The 18461-nt window shown below is 51.4% G+C and overlaps 1 protein-coding gene across 1 annotated transcript in view; it reads right to left on the minus strand.

The window, feature by feature from the left end:
* Nucleotides 1-17662, minus strand: part of eif3f (eukaryotic translation initiation factor 3, subunit F) — a 74876-nt gene extending 57214 nt beyond the window's left edge. Inside the window, exons 1-6 of the mRNA XM_059955500.1 lie at nucleotides 17502-17662; nucleotides 10453-10523; nucleotides 6565-6644; nucleotides 3750-3887; nucleotides 441-532; nucleotides 53-189 (exon numbers count right to left, since the gene is read on the minus strand). Coding sequence (XP_059811483.1) covers nucleotides 53-189; nucleotides 441-532; nucleotides 3750-3887; nucleotides 6565-6644; nucleotides 10453-10523; nucleotides 17502-17610 — 627 coding nt within the window. The 5' untranslated portion in view covers nucleotides 17611-17662. The remainder of the gene's footprint in view (nucleotides 1-52; nucleotides 190-440; nucleotides 533-3749; nucleotides 3888-6564; nucleotides 6645-10452; nucleotides 10524-17501) is intronic.
* Nucleotides 17663-18461: the final 799 nt, after the last annotated feature.

Raw genomic sequence — 18461 nt, forward strand, 5'->3', positions numbered from 1 at the left:
CTGGCCCGTGCCCTCCCGCTCCGGAGACGGCGGTGGGAGTCCGGACACTCACCAGCACCTCCTCGGCGTACTGCAGCACGGTGCTGAGCATGTCCTGGATGCGGGCGGCCGAGGTCCCCACCTGCTCCAGCTCGGTGGAGAGGCTGACCGTGCGAGACGGGCTATTCCTCGTCTTCTGGATCAGGTCCACTGCGGGAGAGCGAGCAGGTCAGAACAAGGAGGAGTGGAGTGGAGTGGACTGAAAATAGGGCAGGGAGGCGGTCGGCGGCCCAAAGGGAGTGGGGTGATGGGGAGGAGCTGACAGGAAGAGAGAGGGTGATAGGCAAGGGGGAGAGGAAGGGGTGACAGGGAGGGAGGGTGACGGGAAGGGAGAGGTGACGGGGAGGGACGGAGGGGCAGGAGTGGTGTGAGAACCGGGGTCACTGGAGACATCTCCCTACCTCCAATCCTCTCGGTGTCGTAGTAGACGTAATTGACAGTGAGGGGGGTGAACATCACCCCCATGGTCTTCCCAGGAACACCCAGAGGCGCACTATCAACAGTGGGGGTGGGAAGAGAGAAGACGATGATCAGTGACGGTCCCTGGCCCGAGCTCCCACACCCCACCCTCCCAGTCCGCCTCCCTGCTCCTTCTCAATGAACAGAGGCCTGGACCTTCGGCCAACAATGCTGTGCTGGTCTCTCAAAGCCAGTCTTTAAATGCCCCTCTGCCTACCCAGTGCCTCTGTCCCTCCATTCCCTGAGCACCCTCGTCTCTCTAAGAGGCCCTCAAGCACCTCTATCGTACCTGCCTCCACTACCCCCACCCCAGGCAGCAGACTCCGGGCACCCACCACTGTGTGTGTAAAAAAACACACACACACATGCCTTCCCCTCTCTCAACTTAAATTCAAGGCAAGTAGAACCTCTCGCTGTGCTCAGGGTGGAGTCTGTCTGTCATCCATGGCTCCTGAACGTCTGATCAGATCTCCCCTCGGCCTCTGCTGCTCCAGAGACATCAACCCAAGGTCCAAGGTGCAAACGCTCCACACTCGGCCAGGTTAAACTCCACTCCGAGTGTCACACCTGCCCCTGCACCCCCTCCCTCACTACCATTCAGGGCCCTGAACAGTCCTTCCCGGTGAGCTGACACTTCACCTGTGAGTCTGTTGGGGCATCTACCGTATCCGGATTGCCTCTCAATTTTGAGGATGTGCCCCCTGGTTCTGGATACTGCCACCATAGGAAACATCCTCTCCACACCCACCCTGTGTCAATCCACAGCCTCCTCTACTATTGCGATGAGGCCACACTCAGGCTGGAGGAGCAACAGCAACTTACATAGCCCCCAACCTGATGGCATGACTGTTGATTCCTCGAACATCCAGCAACTCACCCCCTCGCCTTCACCATTCCCGTTTTGCTCTCCCACCTTCTCTCCTTCCCCTGCCCATCACCTCCCGCAGCTGCTCCTCCCCCTTTTCTTTCTCACGTGGTCTCCTACCCTCTCCTGTCAGATTCCCCCTTCTCCAGCCCTGTATCTCTTTCAACAATCAAGTTCCTAGCATTTAACTTCACCCCTCCCTCTCCCGGTTCCACCTTGTACTTCCTCCTCCACTCCCCCACCTTCTTAATCGGACTTCTCTTCTGTCCTGATGAAGGGTCTCGGCCTGAAACGTCGACTGTTTACTCTTTTCCACGGATGCTGCCTGACCTGCTGGGTTCCTCCAGCATTTTATAAGTATCCATTGTATTCTTTGCCAGTCTTCTACCAATCTTCTGTAACGACCCAGTTCAGATTTTTACTCTGTACGTTGTGACAAATGTGCCGCAACTCTGAGGGGACGAAGGGTACAAAGTACCTTTCAGAGAATCGCAAGATCGCAAGATCCTGGGACCCAGGAAATGAGAGAGAATCCACAAGGTTTTGGAATGTGTCCTGGCCTCAGCGACACAAAACCACTGATAACGGCCAGAGTCTCTTGGAGACGGAATTGTGTATTGAGTACTGTACTATTCATTGAAACCCCTCAGGGGACAAATCCCTCTGGTTGAGGGATTGTATTATCCCAACCTGACTGACATCTGAGACCCCGTGAGTAAGGATAAAACAGGGTCTGGGAAACGACCCCTTTAGAAGCACCAGGAGAAACGCTAGAGATCCCGCGACAGCGTTTTATAGCGACAGCCGGGGGGGCCCCGAGTGCGTCCTTCCCTTGCCTGGGATTGGCAGGCTCACCACGGAAGAACGGCTTTAGCTAAAGGAGAGGCCACAAATGAACGGCCGCACCAACGAGACTCCTGACGGATCGAAATCATAAAAGGAATTGACAAGTGTCTCAAAATCTCTCTCTCTGTCTCCAACAAAAGGCTGCAGCCTGCATGAACTGAGTGACTTTTATATTTCCATCGGACAATACATTATCCCCTAGACAACGATAGAGCTATTTCTTATTGATTATTATTATACCCGCACTTTTAGATTTAGTATTGACGACGTATATTATCTGCATGTTTGCATTGATATTATTTTTGTGTATTTTTACTAATAAATACTGTTAAAAATAGTACCATCAGGCTTCAACGGACCTCTCTATCTTTGCTGGTAAGTGACCCAGTTACGGGGTACGTAACAATGTAATTTGTTTCACCGCTCTGTAAGAGGGTCTGTTCAGCTTTCAGCCTGTCTGGGTTATTGTTGAAGATGAGGGATGAGGAAAAATGTGTGCCATCCAGTCAGGGAGCTCAAATTACGGGAGGCTTCTGGGGAGGGACACTAAGGTTGGGGCATTTGTTCAAGAGGAGATGAAGAGGGAGGACGCTGGAGAGAAGAGGTCGCAGGATTCGACCCGGCGGAGTAGGACCGAGATTCGATGAAGCCCGGGGGTTGCTGGGCAGTGTGGCTCAAAGGGCCAGAAGGGCCCATTCCACACCGTACCTCAATAAAATAAAAGTTTTTAAATATGTAAGTGTCATTCTGTTGTTCTGAAAAGGTTGTCAGGAATCACAGATCAGTGAGTCTTGCATTCGTGGCGGGGAAACTACTGCAGAGGATTCTTGGGGACAGGATTCACGAGCATTTGGAAACCCACACGGTCACAGGGCGAACGTGCAAACTCCTCGCAGGCAGTGACGGGGAAGGAAACTGGGTTGCTGATACTATAAAGTGTTGCCCCAGTCCTCCAGCATCACTCCCATGGCCAAGGATCATCGTCAAAGGTTCCCGAGAGGGGGAGAATGGGGTTGAGAGGGGTAACGACTCAGTCGTCATGGGACAGAGGAGCAGGAGATAGCCCAGTCCTGCTCCTATGCCCTATGCTTCAACTGACTCTGAAACTCCTGACTTAAACACGAGAAGGTCTGCGGATGCTGGAAATGTAAATCAACACACACACACACACACACACACACAAATGCTGGAGGCCAGGCTGCATCCATGGAAAAGCGTGAACAGTCGACGTCTCGGGCCAGAACCTGCTTCGTAACCAGAAGACCAATTAACCCACCAACCTGTGGCAGGAGCCCAGAGCACCAGACGGGATACATTTGCCCGGCGAGAACACACAAAGTCCAGCGGAGGGAATTGAGCCCTGGTTGCCCGCACAGCAGAGCTATGAGCTAACCACTGAGCCACCGAGCTCCACATTGGCTTGGTGACAGGGCCACGCTGCCTTCCCTGTGCACACCGAAACAAAGCGCGCCCGAGGAATGAGGGCGGGATTCCCCCCGAGTCTGGCTAACAGGTGGCGGCGGGCGGGCCCGCTCCCTACCTGACGTAGGCCTTGATGCTCATCCTGCCGTTCAGCAGCGTGGTGTCAACGGTGAGGTGCACGGGGTTCTGGGCCTCCCGGCTGTAGTACTCGTGGATCAACACCGAATGTTCAGTGATGTCGTGTCCCGTGGCGAACCTGTGGGCAGCAAACAAGGCACGTCAGCCAGAAGAGTTCACCGACTGGCTGTCCCGACACCAGTCCTAAACTGAATCCCAACGGGAGTCCGACACCAGAGCTAAACTGAATCCCAACGGGAGTCCGACACCAAAGCTAAACTGAATCCCAACGGGAGTCCGACACCAGAGCTAAACTGAACACCGACGGATGTCCGACACCAGAGCTAAACTGAATCCCAACGGGAGTCCGACACCAGAGCTAAACTGAACACCGACGGGTGTCCGACACCAGAGCTAAACTGAATCCCAACGGGAGTCCGACACCAGAGCTAAACTGAACACCGACGGGTGTCCGACACCAGAGCTAAACTGAATCCCAACGGGAGTCCGACACCAGAGCTAAACTGAATCCCAACGGGAGTCCGACACCAGAGCTAAACTGAATCCCAACGGGTGACCCTCACTCCCGGGGAGATATCTCAACATTGACCCAGCCTTCTCAAGCCCTCTCCCACTAAGGCGAGGGTTCCCAAACTTTTTTATGCCATGGACCTCTACCATTAATCAAAGGGTCCATGGACCGCAGATTGAGAAGGCCTGCAACGGAGATCTGTGCACTGACTGGCTTCACTTGGGGGAGATCTGTGCACTGACCGGTGTCTCTCAGTCCCTCTCTCTCTCAGGGGGAGATCTGTACACTTACCGGTGTCCCTCAGTCCCTCTCTCTCAGGGGAAGATCTGGACACTGACCGGTGTCTCTCAGTCCCTCTCTCTCATGGGGATATCTGTACACTGACCGGTGTCTCTCAGTCCCTCTCTCTCTCAGGGGTATCTGTACACTGACCGGTGTCTCTCAGTCCCTCTCTCTCAGGGGGAGATCTGTACACTGACCGGTGTCTCTCAGTCCCTCTCTCTCAGGGGGAGATCTGTACACTGACCGGTGTCTCTCAGTCCCTCTCTCTCAGGGGGAGATCTGTACACTGACCGGTGTCTCTCAGTCCCTCTCTCTCAGGGGTATCTGTACACTGACCGGTGTCCCTCAGTCCCTCTCTCTCTGGGGGAGATCTGTACACTTACCGGTGTCCCTCAGTCCCTCTCTCTCAGGGGGAGATCTGGACACTGACCGGTGTCTCTCAGTCCCTCTCTCTCAGGGGTATCTGTACACTGACCAGTGTCTCTCAGTCCCTCTCTCTCATGGGGATATCTGTACACTGACCGTTGTCTCTCAGTCCCTCTCTCTCATGGGGATATCTGTACACTGACTGGTGTCTCTCAGGGGAGATCTGTACACTGACCGGTGTCTCTCAGTCCCTCTCTCATGGGGATATCTGAACACTGACCGTTGTCTCTCAGTCCCTCTCTCTCATGGGGATATCTGTACACTGACTGGTGTCTCTCAGTCCCTCTCTCTCAGGGGGAGATCTGTACACTGACCGGTGTCTCTCAGTCCCTCTCAGGGGTATCTGTACACTGACCGGTGTCTCTCAGTCCCTCTCTCTCTCTCAGGGGTATCTGTACACTGACTGGTGTCTCTCAGGGGAGATCTGTACACTGACCGGTGTCTCTCAGTCCCTCTCTCTCATGGGGATATCTGTACACTGACTGGAGTCTCTCAGTCCCTCTCTCTCAGGGGGAGATCTGTACACTGACCGGTGTCTCTCAGTCCCTCTCTCTCAGGGGTATCTGTACACTGACCGGTGTCTCTCAGTCCCTCTCTCTCATGGGGATATCTGTACACTGACTGGTGTCTCTCAGGGGAGATCTGTACACTTACCGGTGTCCCTCAGTCCCTCTCTCTCAGGGGTATCTGTACACTGACCGGTGTCTCTCAGTCCCTCTCTCTCTCTCAGGGGTATCTGTACACTGACTGGTGTCTCTCAGGGGAGATCTGTACACTGACCGGTGTCTCTCAGTCCCTCTCTCTCATGGGGATATCTGTACACTGACCGGTGTCTCTCAGTCCCTCTCTCTCATGGGGATATCTGTACACTGACCGGTGTCTCTCAGTCCCTCTCTCTCTCTCAGGGGTATCTGTACACTGACTGGTGTCTCTCAGGGGAGATCTGTACACTGACCGGTGTCTCTCAGTCCCTCTCTCTCATGGGGATATCTGTACACTGACTGGAGTCTCTCAGGGGAGATCTGTACACTGACCGGTGTCTCTCAGTCCCTCTCTCTCAGGGGGAGATCTGTACACTGACCGGTGTCTCTCAGTCCCTCTCTCTCAGGGGTATCTGTACACTGACCGGTGTCTCTCAGTCCCTCTCTCTCATGGGGATATCTGTACACTGACCGGTGTCTCTCAGTCCCTCTCTCTCATGGGGATATCTGTACACTGACTGGTGTCTCTCAGTCCCTCTCTCTCAGGGGGAGATCTGTACACTGACCGGTGTCTCTCAGTCCCTCTCTCTCAGGGGAGATCTGTACACTGACCGGTGTCTCTCAGTCCCTCTCTCTCAGGGGAGATCTGTACACTGACCGGTGTCTCTCAGTCCCTCTCTCTCAGGGGAGATCTGTACACTGACTGGAGTCTCTCAGTCCCTCTCTCTCAGGGGGAGATCTGGACACTGACCAGTGTCTCTCGGGGGGTGATCTGGACACTAACCTCTGGGACACACACGTACAAAGACATCCGAGGGGCCTTTATTGGGCCACAGCTCATGACCAAACACGTCAGTCCATTGTGTTCCACTCACCAGCCAACAATCACTTCATTGGGAGCAACTTTACGATGCAGCTCATACATATTCTTAGCAAACTCCATGTCGACGGCCACCTGGGGAAGCGAAAGAGAGTTTAGCGTTTCTCAGCTCAGCCTTGGGTTTCTACACCCTGCACGGGTCTCAGCTGTGAGAGTTTGCCGTTTATCCTGAATTCCGGTATCGTTCTACCTCAACTCTCTGAGAGTCACATTCAGCTTTATTACCATAGACAAACAGGACTGCATAAAATTCAGAAGCACGTGTAAAAAAAATCTCAATAAAACCAAGATGCTTTCAAAACTAATGAAAAGTTTCTAAATATCAAAAAATGACTACAAAGAGTAGTAAGCAGAAATGAAAGAACCCAAATCAAATCAGTATTTGGTGTAACCGGGCTTTAAAACTGCAGCAAGTGTCTATGAGGTGCACTCTCCCGCAATTTTAAAGGAAACTCGGCTAGCAGGTGGTTCCAGTCACACCTTGCCTGCCTGCTTCTGTCCCTCCACGTAACCCCAGACAGCCTGGATGATCAGGCTCTGTGGATGCCATTCATCAGACACAGAAACCTACAGCTCATTACAGGCCCTTCGGCCCACAATGTTGTGCTGACCATGTAACCAACTGTAGAGACTGCCTAGAATTTCCCTAGCGCATAGCCCTCTATTTCTATAAACTCCAAGAGGCTCCTAAAAGACCCTGTTGTATCCGCCTCTACCACCGTCACTGGCAGTGCATTCCATGCACACACCACTCTGCATAAAAAAAACTTACCGGACATTCCCTGGGTACCTACTTCCAAGCACCTAGCAAATGTGCCCTCTCATGATAGCCGTTTCAGCCTTGGGGAAAAGCCTCTGACTATCCACACGATCAACGCCTCTCATCATCTTGTACACCTCTATCAGGTCACCTCTCAACCTCTGTCGCTCCAAGGAGAAAAGGCTGAGTTCACTCAATCTATTCTCATATTCTCATTACACCTCCTCTGCACTCTCTCTTTAATATCCACATCCTTCCTGTAGTGAGGCGTGACAGTACTGAGCACAGTACTCCAAGTGGGGTCTGACCAGGGTCCTATATAGCTGCAACATTACCTCATGGCTCTTGAACTCAATTGATGAAGGCCAACACACCATACACCTTCTTAACCAGAGTCAACCTGCGCAGCTGCTTTGAGCATCCTATGGACTCGGACCCCAAGGTCCCTCTGATCCTCCACACTGCCGAGATTCTTACCACTAATACTATATTCTGCCATCATATTTGACCTACTGTAGCTGTAGGTTTCTGTCTCTAATGAATGGCATCCACGGAGCCTGATCTCCAGATCATCCAGGCTGTCTGGGGTTACCTGGAGGGATAGAAGCAGGCAGGCAAGGTGTGCAGTGCGTCTGTAGGACGACTAGAACCACTTCACACTTAACTGGGTTGAGCTCCATCTGCCACTTCTCAGCTCAGTTTTGCATCCTATCAATGTCCCGCTGTAAACTCCGATAGTCCTCCACATTATCCACAACATCCCCAACCTTTGTGTCATCAGCAAATTTACTAACCTACCCACCCCACCACCACTTCCTCGTCCAGGTCATTTATAACAATCACAAAGAGGAGGGGTCCCAGAACAGATCCCATTAGAACACCACTGGTCACCATGAAGAAAACGAGCCATCTACAACCACCCTTTGCCTTCAGTGATGGGCAAGCTAATTCTGGATCCACAAAGCAAAATCTTCTTGGACCCCATGCCTCCATACTTTCCCAATAAGTTTTGCATGGGGAACCTTATCAAATGCCTTGCTGAAATCCATATGCAATACATCCTCTGCTCTACCTTCATCAATGTGTTTTGTTACATCCTCAAAGAATTCAAATCAGGCTCGTAAGGCACGACCTGCCCATGACAAAGCCATGCTGACTATTCCTGATCATACTATACCTCTCCAAATGTTCATAAATCCTGCCTCTCAGGATCTTCTCCATCAACCTACAAACCACTGAAGTCACGGTCAAAGCTCCATAATTTCCTGGGTTATCTCTACTCCCTTTCTGAAACAAGGGAACAACATTTGCAACCCTCCAATCCTCCAGTACTTCTCCTGTCCCTATTGATGACGCAGAGACATCAACAGAGGCTAAACAATCTCCTCCCTCACTTCCCACAGCATATCTCACCCGAAGACATTTTGTTGCAGAACACCTTGTGCTTCTTTTCACTGAAGGCATTTCAAAAGCACATTGGTGAAGGTAGAGTGGTGGACGTGGTGTCTATGGAATTCAGTAAAGGAGTTTCACATTGGTGAAGGTAGAGCGGTGGACATGGTGTCTATGGTATTCAGTGAAGGTGTTTCACATTGGTGAAGGTACAGTGGTGGACATGGTGTCTATGGAATTCAGTGAAGGAGTTTCACATTGGTGAAGGTAGAGTGGTGGATGTGGTGTCTATAGCTTTCAGTAAAGGAGTTTCACATTGGTGAAGGTAGAGCGGTGGACATGGTGTCTATGGAATTCAGTGAAGGAGTTTCACATTGGTGAAGGTAGAGTGGTGGATGTGGTGTCTATGGAATTCAGTGAAGGAGTTTCACATTGGTGAAGGTAGAGCGGTGGATGTGGTGTCTATGGAATTCAGTGAAGGAGTTTCACATTGGTGAAGGTAGAGTGGTGGACGTGGTGTCTATGGAATTCAGTGAAGGAGTTTCACATTGGTGAAGGTAGAGTGGTGGACGTGTTGTCTCTGGAATTCAGTGAAGGTGTTTCATATTGGTGAAGGTAGAGCAGAGGATATGGCATGTATGGATTTCAGTAAAGGTATTTATAATGGTGAAGGTAGAGATGTGGACATGATGTCTAGATTTCACTAAAGGTGTTTCACATTGGTGAAGGTAGAGTGGTAGACGTGGTGTCTATGGATTTCAATGAAGCTGTTTCACATTGGTGAAGGTAGAGTGGTGGACGTGGTGTCTATGGATTTCAGTAAAGGTGTTACATATTGATGAAGGTAGAGCAGTAGACATAGTATATATGGATTTCAGTAAGGGTGTTTTATATTGGTGAATGTAGAGTGGTGGACGTGGTGTCTATAGATTTCACTAAAGGTGTTTCACATTGATGAAGCAAGAGCAGTGGACTTGGTATATATGGATTTCAGTAAAGGTGTTTTATAATGGTGAAGATAGAGTGGTGGACGTGGTGTCTATAGATTTCAGTAAAGGTGTTTCACATTTAGTGAAGGTAGAGCGGTGGACGCATTGTCTGTGTATTTCAGTAAAGGTGTTTCACATTGTTGAAGGTAGACTGTGGACGTGGTGACTATGTATTTCAGTAAAGGTGCTTCACATTGATGAACGTAGAGCGGTAGACATGGCATGTATAGATTTCAGTAAAGGTATTTATAATGGTGAAGGTAGAGTGGTAGACATGGTGTCTATAGATTTCAGTGAAGGTGTTTCACACTGATGAAGGTAGAAAGGTGGAGATGGTATATATGGATTACAGTGAAGGTATTTCACATTGGTGAAGGTAGAGAGGTGGACGTGGTGTCTATCGATTTCAGTAAAGGTGTTTCACAAAGTCAGGAAGGGATGGTATGCAGGAAAGTTGGCTGTGTGCATTTGGAATTGGCTTGCCCACAGAAGGCAGAGCGTGGTAACAGATGGGGTGTGTTGTGCCCGGGGATGGTGACCAGCAGTGTTCCGCCGGGATCTGTTCTGGGATTATGCTGTTTAATTTCTGTTTTTTTCTGGGAATGCTATCTGTCCAATGTTACACGGTGGCTATCACTACAGTAGGGACTTGCACTTATGATGATGAACCTGTCTCTCAACCTCATCCCACCCCTGCACCCTGGGCAACAAGCTCGCAAAGGCACGACAGTGGCCAGCTTACCTCATCCTCTGACTCATTGTGGGGGACAGAAAAGCAGTTGGTGATCTCGACTGTCTGCTTGTCAACGGTGCCTGGAGGAGAAGAAGGACAGGAGTGAGTCGCTGTTCCTGAAGCAGGCCAGGCGGGCTATCCACAATAACCCTGGTTTCACTCACCTGGCCACCCACTCCACGCACCCCCCAGATCCCCTCAGCACCGATCCCGTAATCACCCCGCCCAGCATCAAACACTTCTGGCTGCAAAACAGTGACTGAAGTCTTGTAAAGTTTGATATAGTCATGGAAAAAGACCACAAATTACTGCTCTACGAGAGGTGCCAGAGCATATAAAAAGCTATAATGGAAAAGATGAAATGTGAGGGCAGACTTGCCAATAACATGAAGCAGGATACCAGAAGTTTTTTTTCCCCCAGTTACATAAAGAGTAAAAGGGAGGTGAGAGTTGATTTTGGACCACTGGGAAATGATGCTGGTGAGGTAGTAATGGGGGATGAAGAAGTGGCAGGCGAAATTAATGGGTACTTTGCATCTGTCTTCACCGAGGGAGACACCAACAGTGTGTCAGTGGCCTGTGAGTGTCAGGGAGCAGGAGTGGGTGCCATTGCTATTACAAAGGGAGAAGTGCTAGGCAAACGCAAAGGTTTTAACGTGGTAATTCCCTTGGACCAGATGGACTACATCCCAGAGTCCTGAGAGAGGTTGCTGAAGAGATAGCAGATGCATTGGTCGTGACCTTTTAATAATCACTTGATTCTGGCACGGTCCCGGAGGACTGGCAAATGTCACTCCACTCTTTAAGAAGGGAGGAAGGCAAAAGAAAGGAAATTATGGGCCAGTTAGCCTCACCTCAGTGATTGGGGAAGTGTTGGAGTCTACTATTAAGGATGAGGTTTGGCGGTACTAATGATAAAATAAGTCAAAGTCTATTAAGGTAAATCTTGCTTGACAAATCTGTTTAGAGTTTTACAAGGTAGTAACAAGCAGGGTGGACAAAGGGGAGGTAGTGGATGTCATTTACTTGGATTTTCAGAAGGCGTTTGATAAAGTGCCACATCTGAGGCTGCCTAACAAGATAAAATCCTATGGAGTTACAGGGAAGATACTGGCATGGACAGCGGAAAGGCTGACAGGCAGGAGGCAGTGAGTGGGACGAAAGGGGGCCTTTCCTAGTTGGCTGCCAGTGACTAATGGTGTTCCTCAGAAGTCAGTATTATCACCGCTGCTCTTTCACATTGTTTGTCAATGATTTAGTTAATGGCTTTGTGACAAAGTTTACAGGTGATAGATAGAAAGATAGATGGAAGGGTAGGTAGTGCTGAAGAAGCAATGTGATTACAGCAGGACCGACAAACTTGTAGAATGGGCAAAAGTATGATGATGCGTTTTGGTAAAAGGAACAATAGTGCAGACTTTTAACTGAATGAGGAGAATGTTCAAACATCAGAGGTGCAAAAGGACTTGGGACTCCCAGAAGGTTAATTTACAGGTTGAATCTGTGGCAAAGAAGGCAAATGCAATGTTGGCATTTATTTCAAGGGGGGGGAGTATAGAAAAGCAAGGAGCCTTTACAAGACACTAGTAAGGCCGAGAGGGTACACCAGGGTGCTGTCTGATTCAGATGTTATCTGCTACAGGAGAGATGGGACAAATTTGCATTGTTTTCTCCAGAGCGGAAGTGTCTGAGGGGAAATCCGATCGAGGTTTATCAGATTATGAGAGACACAGACTGAGTAGTCAAGATGGTATTCACCCCCCCCCCCCCCAGAGGATGTACGTTCAAAGGAGATGCACAGGGCAAGTTTTTTTATTTAAACACAGAGAGGGGTAGGCACCCGGAACGCACTGCCAAGTGTGGTGATGGAGACAGAGACGATAGAGGTTCTGACTGCGCAGAGAATGGAGGGGTTTGGGCATGGAGCATGCAGAAGGGGATTCGTTTAGTTACCCGGTTAATTACCGAGTTCAGCACAGCACCGCGGGCTGAGTGGCCCGTTCTCGTGAGAATGGAGGGGTTTGGGAATGGAGCATGCAGAAGGGGATTCGTTTAGTTACCCGGTTAATTACCGAGTTCAGCACAGCACCCCGGACTGAGTGGCCCGTTCTCGTGAGAATGGAGGGGTTTGGGCATGGAGCATGCAGAAGGGGATTCGTTTAGTTACCCGGTTAATTACCGAGTTCAGCACAGCACCCCGGACTGAGTGGCCCGTTCTCGTGCTGTGTTGTGCTCCAAGTGAAAGGGCAAAGTTGAATAGGTGAGGACTGTTTCAAGTTAGTGGTGGAGGGGAGGTCACAAAACAAACTGTTATCCATCAAGGACAATCCTCTCCACGACCGACCGAACAAGCAGCAGAGCCCCCTGCCGAGCAGGCTCATTCTGTTTCACTGTCACAAGGATCGTTACGGGAAATCTTTCCTACCAAATGCAACAAACATATACAACAGGTCATCTCTGTGTGACAGGAGGACACACGTCATAGTACAATAGTCTCCGTTTCATTATTTTGTACATTATCGTTGCACGTTGGTAAACTACTGTGTACATTGTTATTCCGGACATTTTATTATTAGTTACGCCTGCACACTGTTAAATTTCTGCCCTGGGAAAATGTCTTTGGCTGTCCACTCGATCTGTGCCTCTTCTCATCTTATTCACTTTAGCGATTCACCTCTCGTCCTCCTTCACTCCAGAGAGAAAAGCCCTAGCTCCCTCAACCGTTCCTCAGAAGAAATGCTTTCTAATCCCGGCAGCATCCCGGTAAATCTCCTCTGCACCCTCTCTAAAGTTTCCTCACCCTTCCTATTGTAATGCCCTGGTTCACATCTTTACTGTGATGCTGAAGGTATTTCGTTCAGCCGCTCTGAGAGAGGGTCTGCTCTGCTTTCAGCCTGTCTGGGTTATTGTTGAAGATGAGGGATGATGTGGAATGTGTGCCATCCAGTCAGCCGTAGGTCATTACCATCTCGGGGGACTTCAACCGTGGCTAGAACACTGCCCATCTTCTCGCAATCTGTGAGCTGCACAACCAGAGGGGAGAGGACTCTGGACTTGATGTAAGTTAACGTTGCTTACAGCTCCTCTCCCCTCCCCCCACTGGGAAGGGCAGATCACAACCTGGTGCATCTCAAACCCTGCTACGTGCCTCTGGTGAAGAGTAAACCGACAACCTCGAGGTCAGTGAGGAACCCCAGGATTGTTTTGAGGCGACAGACTGGCAGGCCCTCTGTGAGCCACATGGAGAGGACATTGATGGGCTCACAGAGTGCAACACCGACCGGTTACATCAGCTTCTGTGTGGACTGCAATTTTCCAGCAAGAACTGTCCTTTGTTATTCAAATAACAAGCCATGGGTAACAAAGGACATCAAGGAAATCCGGAAAGCTGAAAAGAGGGCGTTCAGAGATGGAAATAGGGAAGAGCTGAGGACAATACAGAGGGACCTGAAAGCCAAGATCAGAGAGACTAAAGACAGGTATAGGAGGAAGCTTGAGTGGAAACTCCAGCAGAACAACATGAGAGAGGTCTGGAGTGGGATGAGGACCATCTCTGGGTTCCAGCAAACTAGCAACAGAGGAGCTGAGGGCAGTGTGGACAGGACCAACAAGCTTAACCTGTTCTCCAACAGATTTGACACTGGCCTCTGCCCATCCTCCACACGATTCATCTGTCGTCGGCCCCCAACCAACACATACTTCACTCTCTCATGACTACACCCCTCCCCCACCTGATACCACCACGGTGGGCTTCACAGCTGTACGGGTGAGGAGACAGCTGAAACGTCTCCACCCAAGCAAGGCTGCAGGCCTGGATGGTGTCACCCCCAGGGTGCTCAAAGCCTGTACCCCCCCCCCCCCCAGCTATGTGGGGTACTTCACCATGTCTTCAACCTGAGCCTGACTCTCCAGAGGGTTCCTGTGCTGTGGAAGACGTCCTGTCTCGTTCCTGTACCGAACAGCCCCAGTGGCTCCAATGACTACGGACCGGTGGCTTTGACCTCCCACATCACGAAGACCCTGGAAAGACTTGTTCTGGAGCAGCTCCGGCCTATGGTTAGGCCACACTTAGACCCCCTCTAGTTCGCTTATCAGCCCCGACCAGGAGTTCAGGATGCCATCATCTACCTGCTGAACCGTGTCTACGCCCACCTGGACAAGCCGGCGAGCACTGTGAGGACCATGTTTTTTGACTTCTCCAGTGCGTTCAACACCATCCGCCCTGCTCTGCTGGGTGAGAAGCTGACAGTGATGCAGGTGGATGCTTCCCTGTGTCATGGATTATTGATCACCTGACTGGCAGACCACAGTATGTGCGCTTGCAACACTGTGTGTCAGACAGAGTGGTCAGCAGCACTGGGGCTCCACAGGGGACTGTCCTGTCTCCCTTTCTCTTCACCATCTACACCTCAGACTTCAACTACAACACGGAGTCTTTCCATCTTCAGAAGTTTTCTGATGACTCTGCCATAGTTGCATGCATCAGCAAGGGAGACGAGGCTGAGTACAGGGCTACGGTGGGAAACTTTCTCACATGATGTGAGCAGAATCATCTGCAGCTTAATGTGAAAAACACTAAGGAGCTGGTGGTGGACCTGAGGAGGGCCAAGGCACCGGTGACCCTGTTTCCATCCAAGGGGTCAATGTGGACATAGTGGAGGATTACAAATACCTGGGGATACGAATTGACAATAAACTGGACTGGTCAAAGAACACTGAGGCTGTCTACAAGAAGGGTCAGAGCCGTCTCTACTTCCTGAGGAGACTGAAGTCCTTTAACATCTGCCGGACGATGCTGAGGATGTTCTTCGAGTCTGTGGTGGCCAGTGCTATCATGTTTGCTGTTGTGTGCTGGGGCAGCAGGCTGAGGGTAGCAGACACCAACAGAATCAACAAACTCATTCGTAAGGCCAGTGATGTTGTGGGGGTGGAACTGGACTCTGACGATGGTGTCTGAAAAGAGGATGCTGTCCAAGTTGCATGCCATCTTGGACAATGACTCCCATCCACTCCATAATGTACTGGTTCGGCACAGGAGTACGTTCAGCCAGAGAATCATTCCACCGAGATGTAACACTGAGCGTCGTAGGAAGTCATTCCTACCTGTGGCCATCAAACTTTACAACTCCTCCCTCGGAGTGTCAGACACCCTGAGCCAATAGGCTGGTGCTGGACTTATTTCCACTTGGCATGATTAATTTATTATTATTTCATTATTTATGGTTTTATATTGCTGTATTTCTACACTATTCTTGGTTGGTGCGGCTGTAACGAAACCCAATTTCCCTCGGGATCAATAACGTACGTCTGTCTGTCTGTCCATCAAAGCAAAGAGGAAAACTCTAGCTCCCTCAAACATTCCTCATAAGACAAGCTCCCTAATGCAGGCAGCATCCTGGTAAATCTACACTGCGCCATTTCTAAAGCTTCCACAACCTTCCTATAATGAGGTGACCAGAAATCACCACCATCTCCCCCCCCCCAACGCACCTGATCTGCGACCACATCAAGATTTTAACGGAGGGGAGGGATGGGAACATTGGAGAAGGGAGGGACAGGATGGGAAAGAGTGGGGTGGGGGGGAAGGGGAGAGGGGAGAATAAAGTATGCCTGTCTGTCTGTTTCTTGGGGAGGGACAATAAGGTTGGTCTTGGGCTTTTGTTCAAGAGGAGATGAAGAGAGAAGATACTTTGGAGAACCGGTTATAGCACACGATCTGTGGGAGACCAGTTTGTTTGAGATAGGTTGTGAGTGACATTCGGAAGGTGGTGTGGGCTTTCAAGTGAACCGAGGGCCCAGCGCGTGACTGACAGAGAAGTTCAAGCTGAGCTCCAACTTGAGCATATTTGACTGTTTGATTAGAATAGGCCCTTTTCTCTTTGTTATTCTTTACGAACCCTTCAGTTAAGATTCATTAATAGAATTCCTTTAATCGTATGCAGTGTACTGTCTGTTATTTTGTGGCATTAATTTGTGACAGAGTGGCAACTGACACAGCATCCACAGAAACTGAGGCTTGGGGTGGGGTCAAGCACGCCTCAATCTCACGAGTTTGGTGGGGTCAGAGGTCGTCTTCCCTAGACTTGTGCAGCCCAGGAAACCGGGGTGTTTCTTGTTGCTGCTGTAACAAAGGAAGTTCCGACTCGGGATCAGTAGAGTAATTATTTTTATTTGTTCCCCGGAGCGCAGGAGAACGAGAGCAGATTTTACAAAAGTATACAAAATTATGAGGACTATAGATGCAGGCTCAGACATTTAACCCTCAGCTGGGTGAGTCCGGATCTACAGATCATGGGTTAATGGGAGATTTTTAAGCGGAACTTCTTCACTGAGGAGAGTGGAACGAGCTGCCAGCGAATGCAGGTTCGTTTGCAGCAATTGAGATAGGAACGGGTCACTGAGGGCTACGGTCCCGATGCAGATAAATGGCACCTGGCATAAGATCGGGTCAGCATGAACACACTGTGGCGACACTCTCCGACGGGAGGCCGCTGGGCCCACTCTCCTTGGCCACTGGACAAGCACAAGGACCTGGCACGGGCAGTAAGTGTGTAGCGGAGGAGTGTGTGCGGTTACGAGGGCAGCTGGACCCAGAGAGCGAAGCAACCAGAAGTGGATTTCATTGCACGCTACCAGTCACCCTTCCTTCCCCCCCGCCCCCAGGGGTGCACCCTTTTACCCAGCAGGATGACTCTCCTTCACCACCACCCCCCAGCCCAGAAGGCGCATCCTCACCTAGCAGACTATCACCTCCCAGCTCCCTCACCCAGCAGGGAATCGCCTCCCCGCTCCCCCACCCCGCCGGCGCTCCCTCACCCAGCAGGGAATGTCCCGCTCCCCATCCCCGGCGGCGCTCCCTCACCCAGCAGGGAACCACCTCCCCGCTCCCCATCCCCGGCGGCGCTCCCTCACCCAACAGGGAATCTCCCGCTCCCCATCCCCGGCGGCGCTCCCTCACCCAGCAGGGAACCACCTCCCCGCTCCCCATCCCCGGCGGCGCTCCCTCACCCAGCAGGGAACCACCTCCCCGCTCCCCATCCCCGCCGGCGCTCCCTCACCCAGCAGGGTGCCGATGCCCCTCCGAGCCTCCTCACTGCGCCGCTCGCTGCTGTCGGCGATCGAGCACAGGACCACCGGGTGGATCCGCACCGTCGGCCCGGCCGCCATTGCTCGCGTGCTCCTCTTCCGCCGCTGACGCCGACGAGAAAGGGGCGGGGACGGCGGCCGAGTGACGTGCTGAAGCAGCGAGGCCAATAGGAGCAGCAGTAGGGCGGGTATCGCTTGAGTGACGTATGAAGGAGGGCGGGGTCATCTGTCTGATTGACATGGAGCGAGCGGGTGCCCAGGGATGGCGTCTGCCCGGTGAATTCAGCCCGTCCCTCCCGTCGGACCCACCCTGGCCAGCACACGCAAAATGCCGGAGGAACTCAGCAGGCCGGGCAGCAGCAATGCAAAAGGGAAAATAGTCGGCGTTTCGGACCGTTCGCGCCTGAACATAGATGCTGCCTGCCCTGCTGAGTTCCTCCAGCATTTTGCCTGTGGGTTGCTTGGAATTACAACATCTCATTTGTCAGTGGGTTGTATGTTTGATCCCACCTCCCCGTGTTCGGTCCCCTCTCCCTGCGTTTTGGCCCATCCCATCTGACTCTGGCCGGCCCCATATCCCTGTTTAAAGATTCCCCACTCTCTCTTGCTCCTCTCCCTCAGTCTAAGCCAACACTGCCTCAGGATTTTCTGCACCACGCGTTCCTGCGGTAAGTTGTTGCCCTTGTTTCCTCACTGGTTTGATCGGGGCACGACTGCACGAGCCCGTGGAGGTCGGCCACTGAGGACAGTGGGAAGAGTTTAAGAAGACAGATTTGCAGAGGGAGACAGAGTAGGAGGGCTTTGGCTCAACGGGGCTTCGGCGATACGGGATTGAGGCCAGGCAGGTTATCCTTTAGAATACAAAGTATGTGTGTGAGGCCGGTTTTCTGTGCTCGGTGTCAGATGTGGGGGGGATCCTGGAGACTCGCAGC

The sequence above is a fragment of the Hypanus sabinus genome, chromosome 32, assembly GCF_030144855.1.
Source record: "Hypanus sabinus isolate sHypSab1 chromosome 32, sHypSab1.hap1, whole genome shotgun sequence".
In the NCBI taxonomy this organism is placed as follows: Eukaryota; Metazoa; Chordata; class Chondrichthyes; order Myliobatiformes; family Dasyatidae; genus Hypanus; species Hypanus sabinus.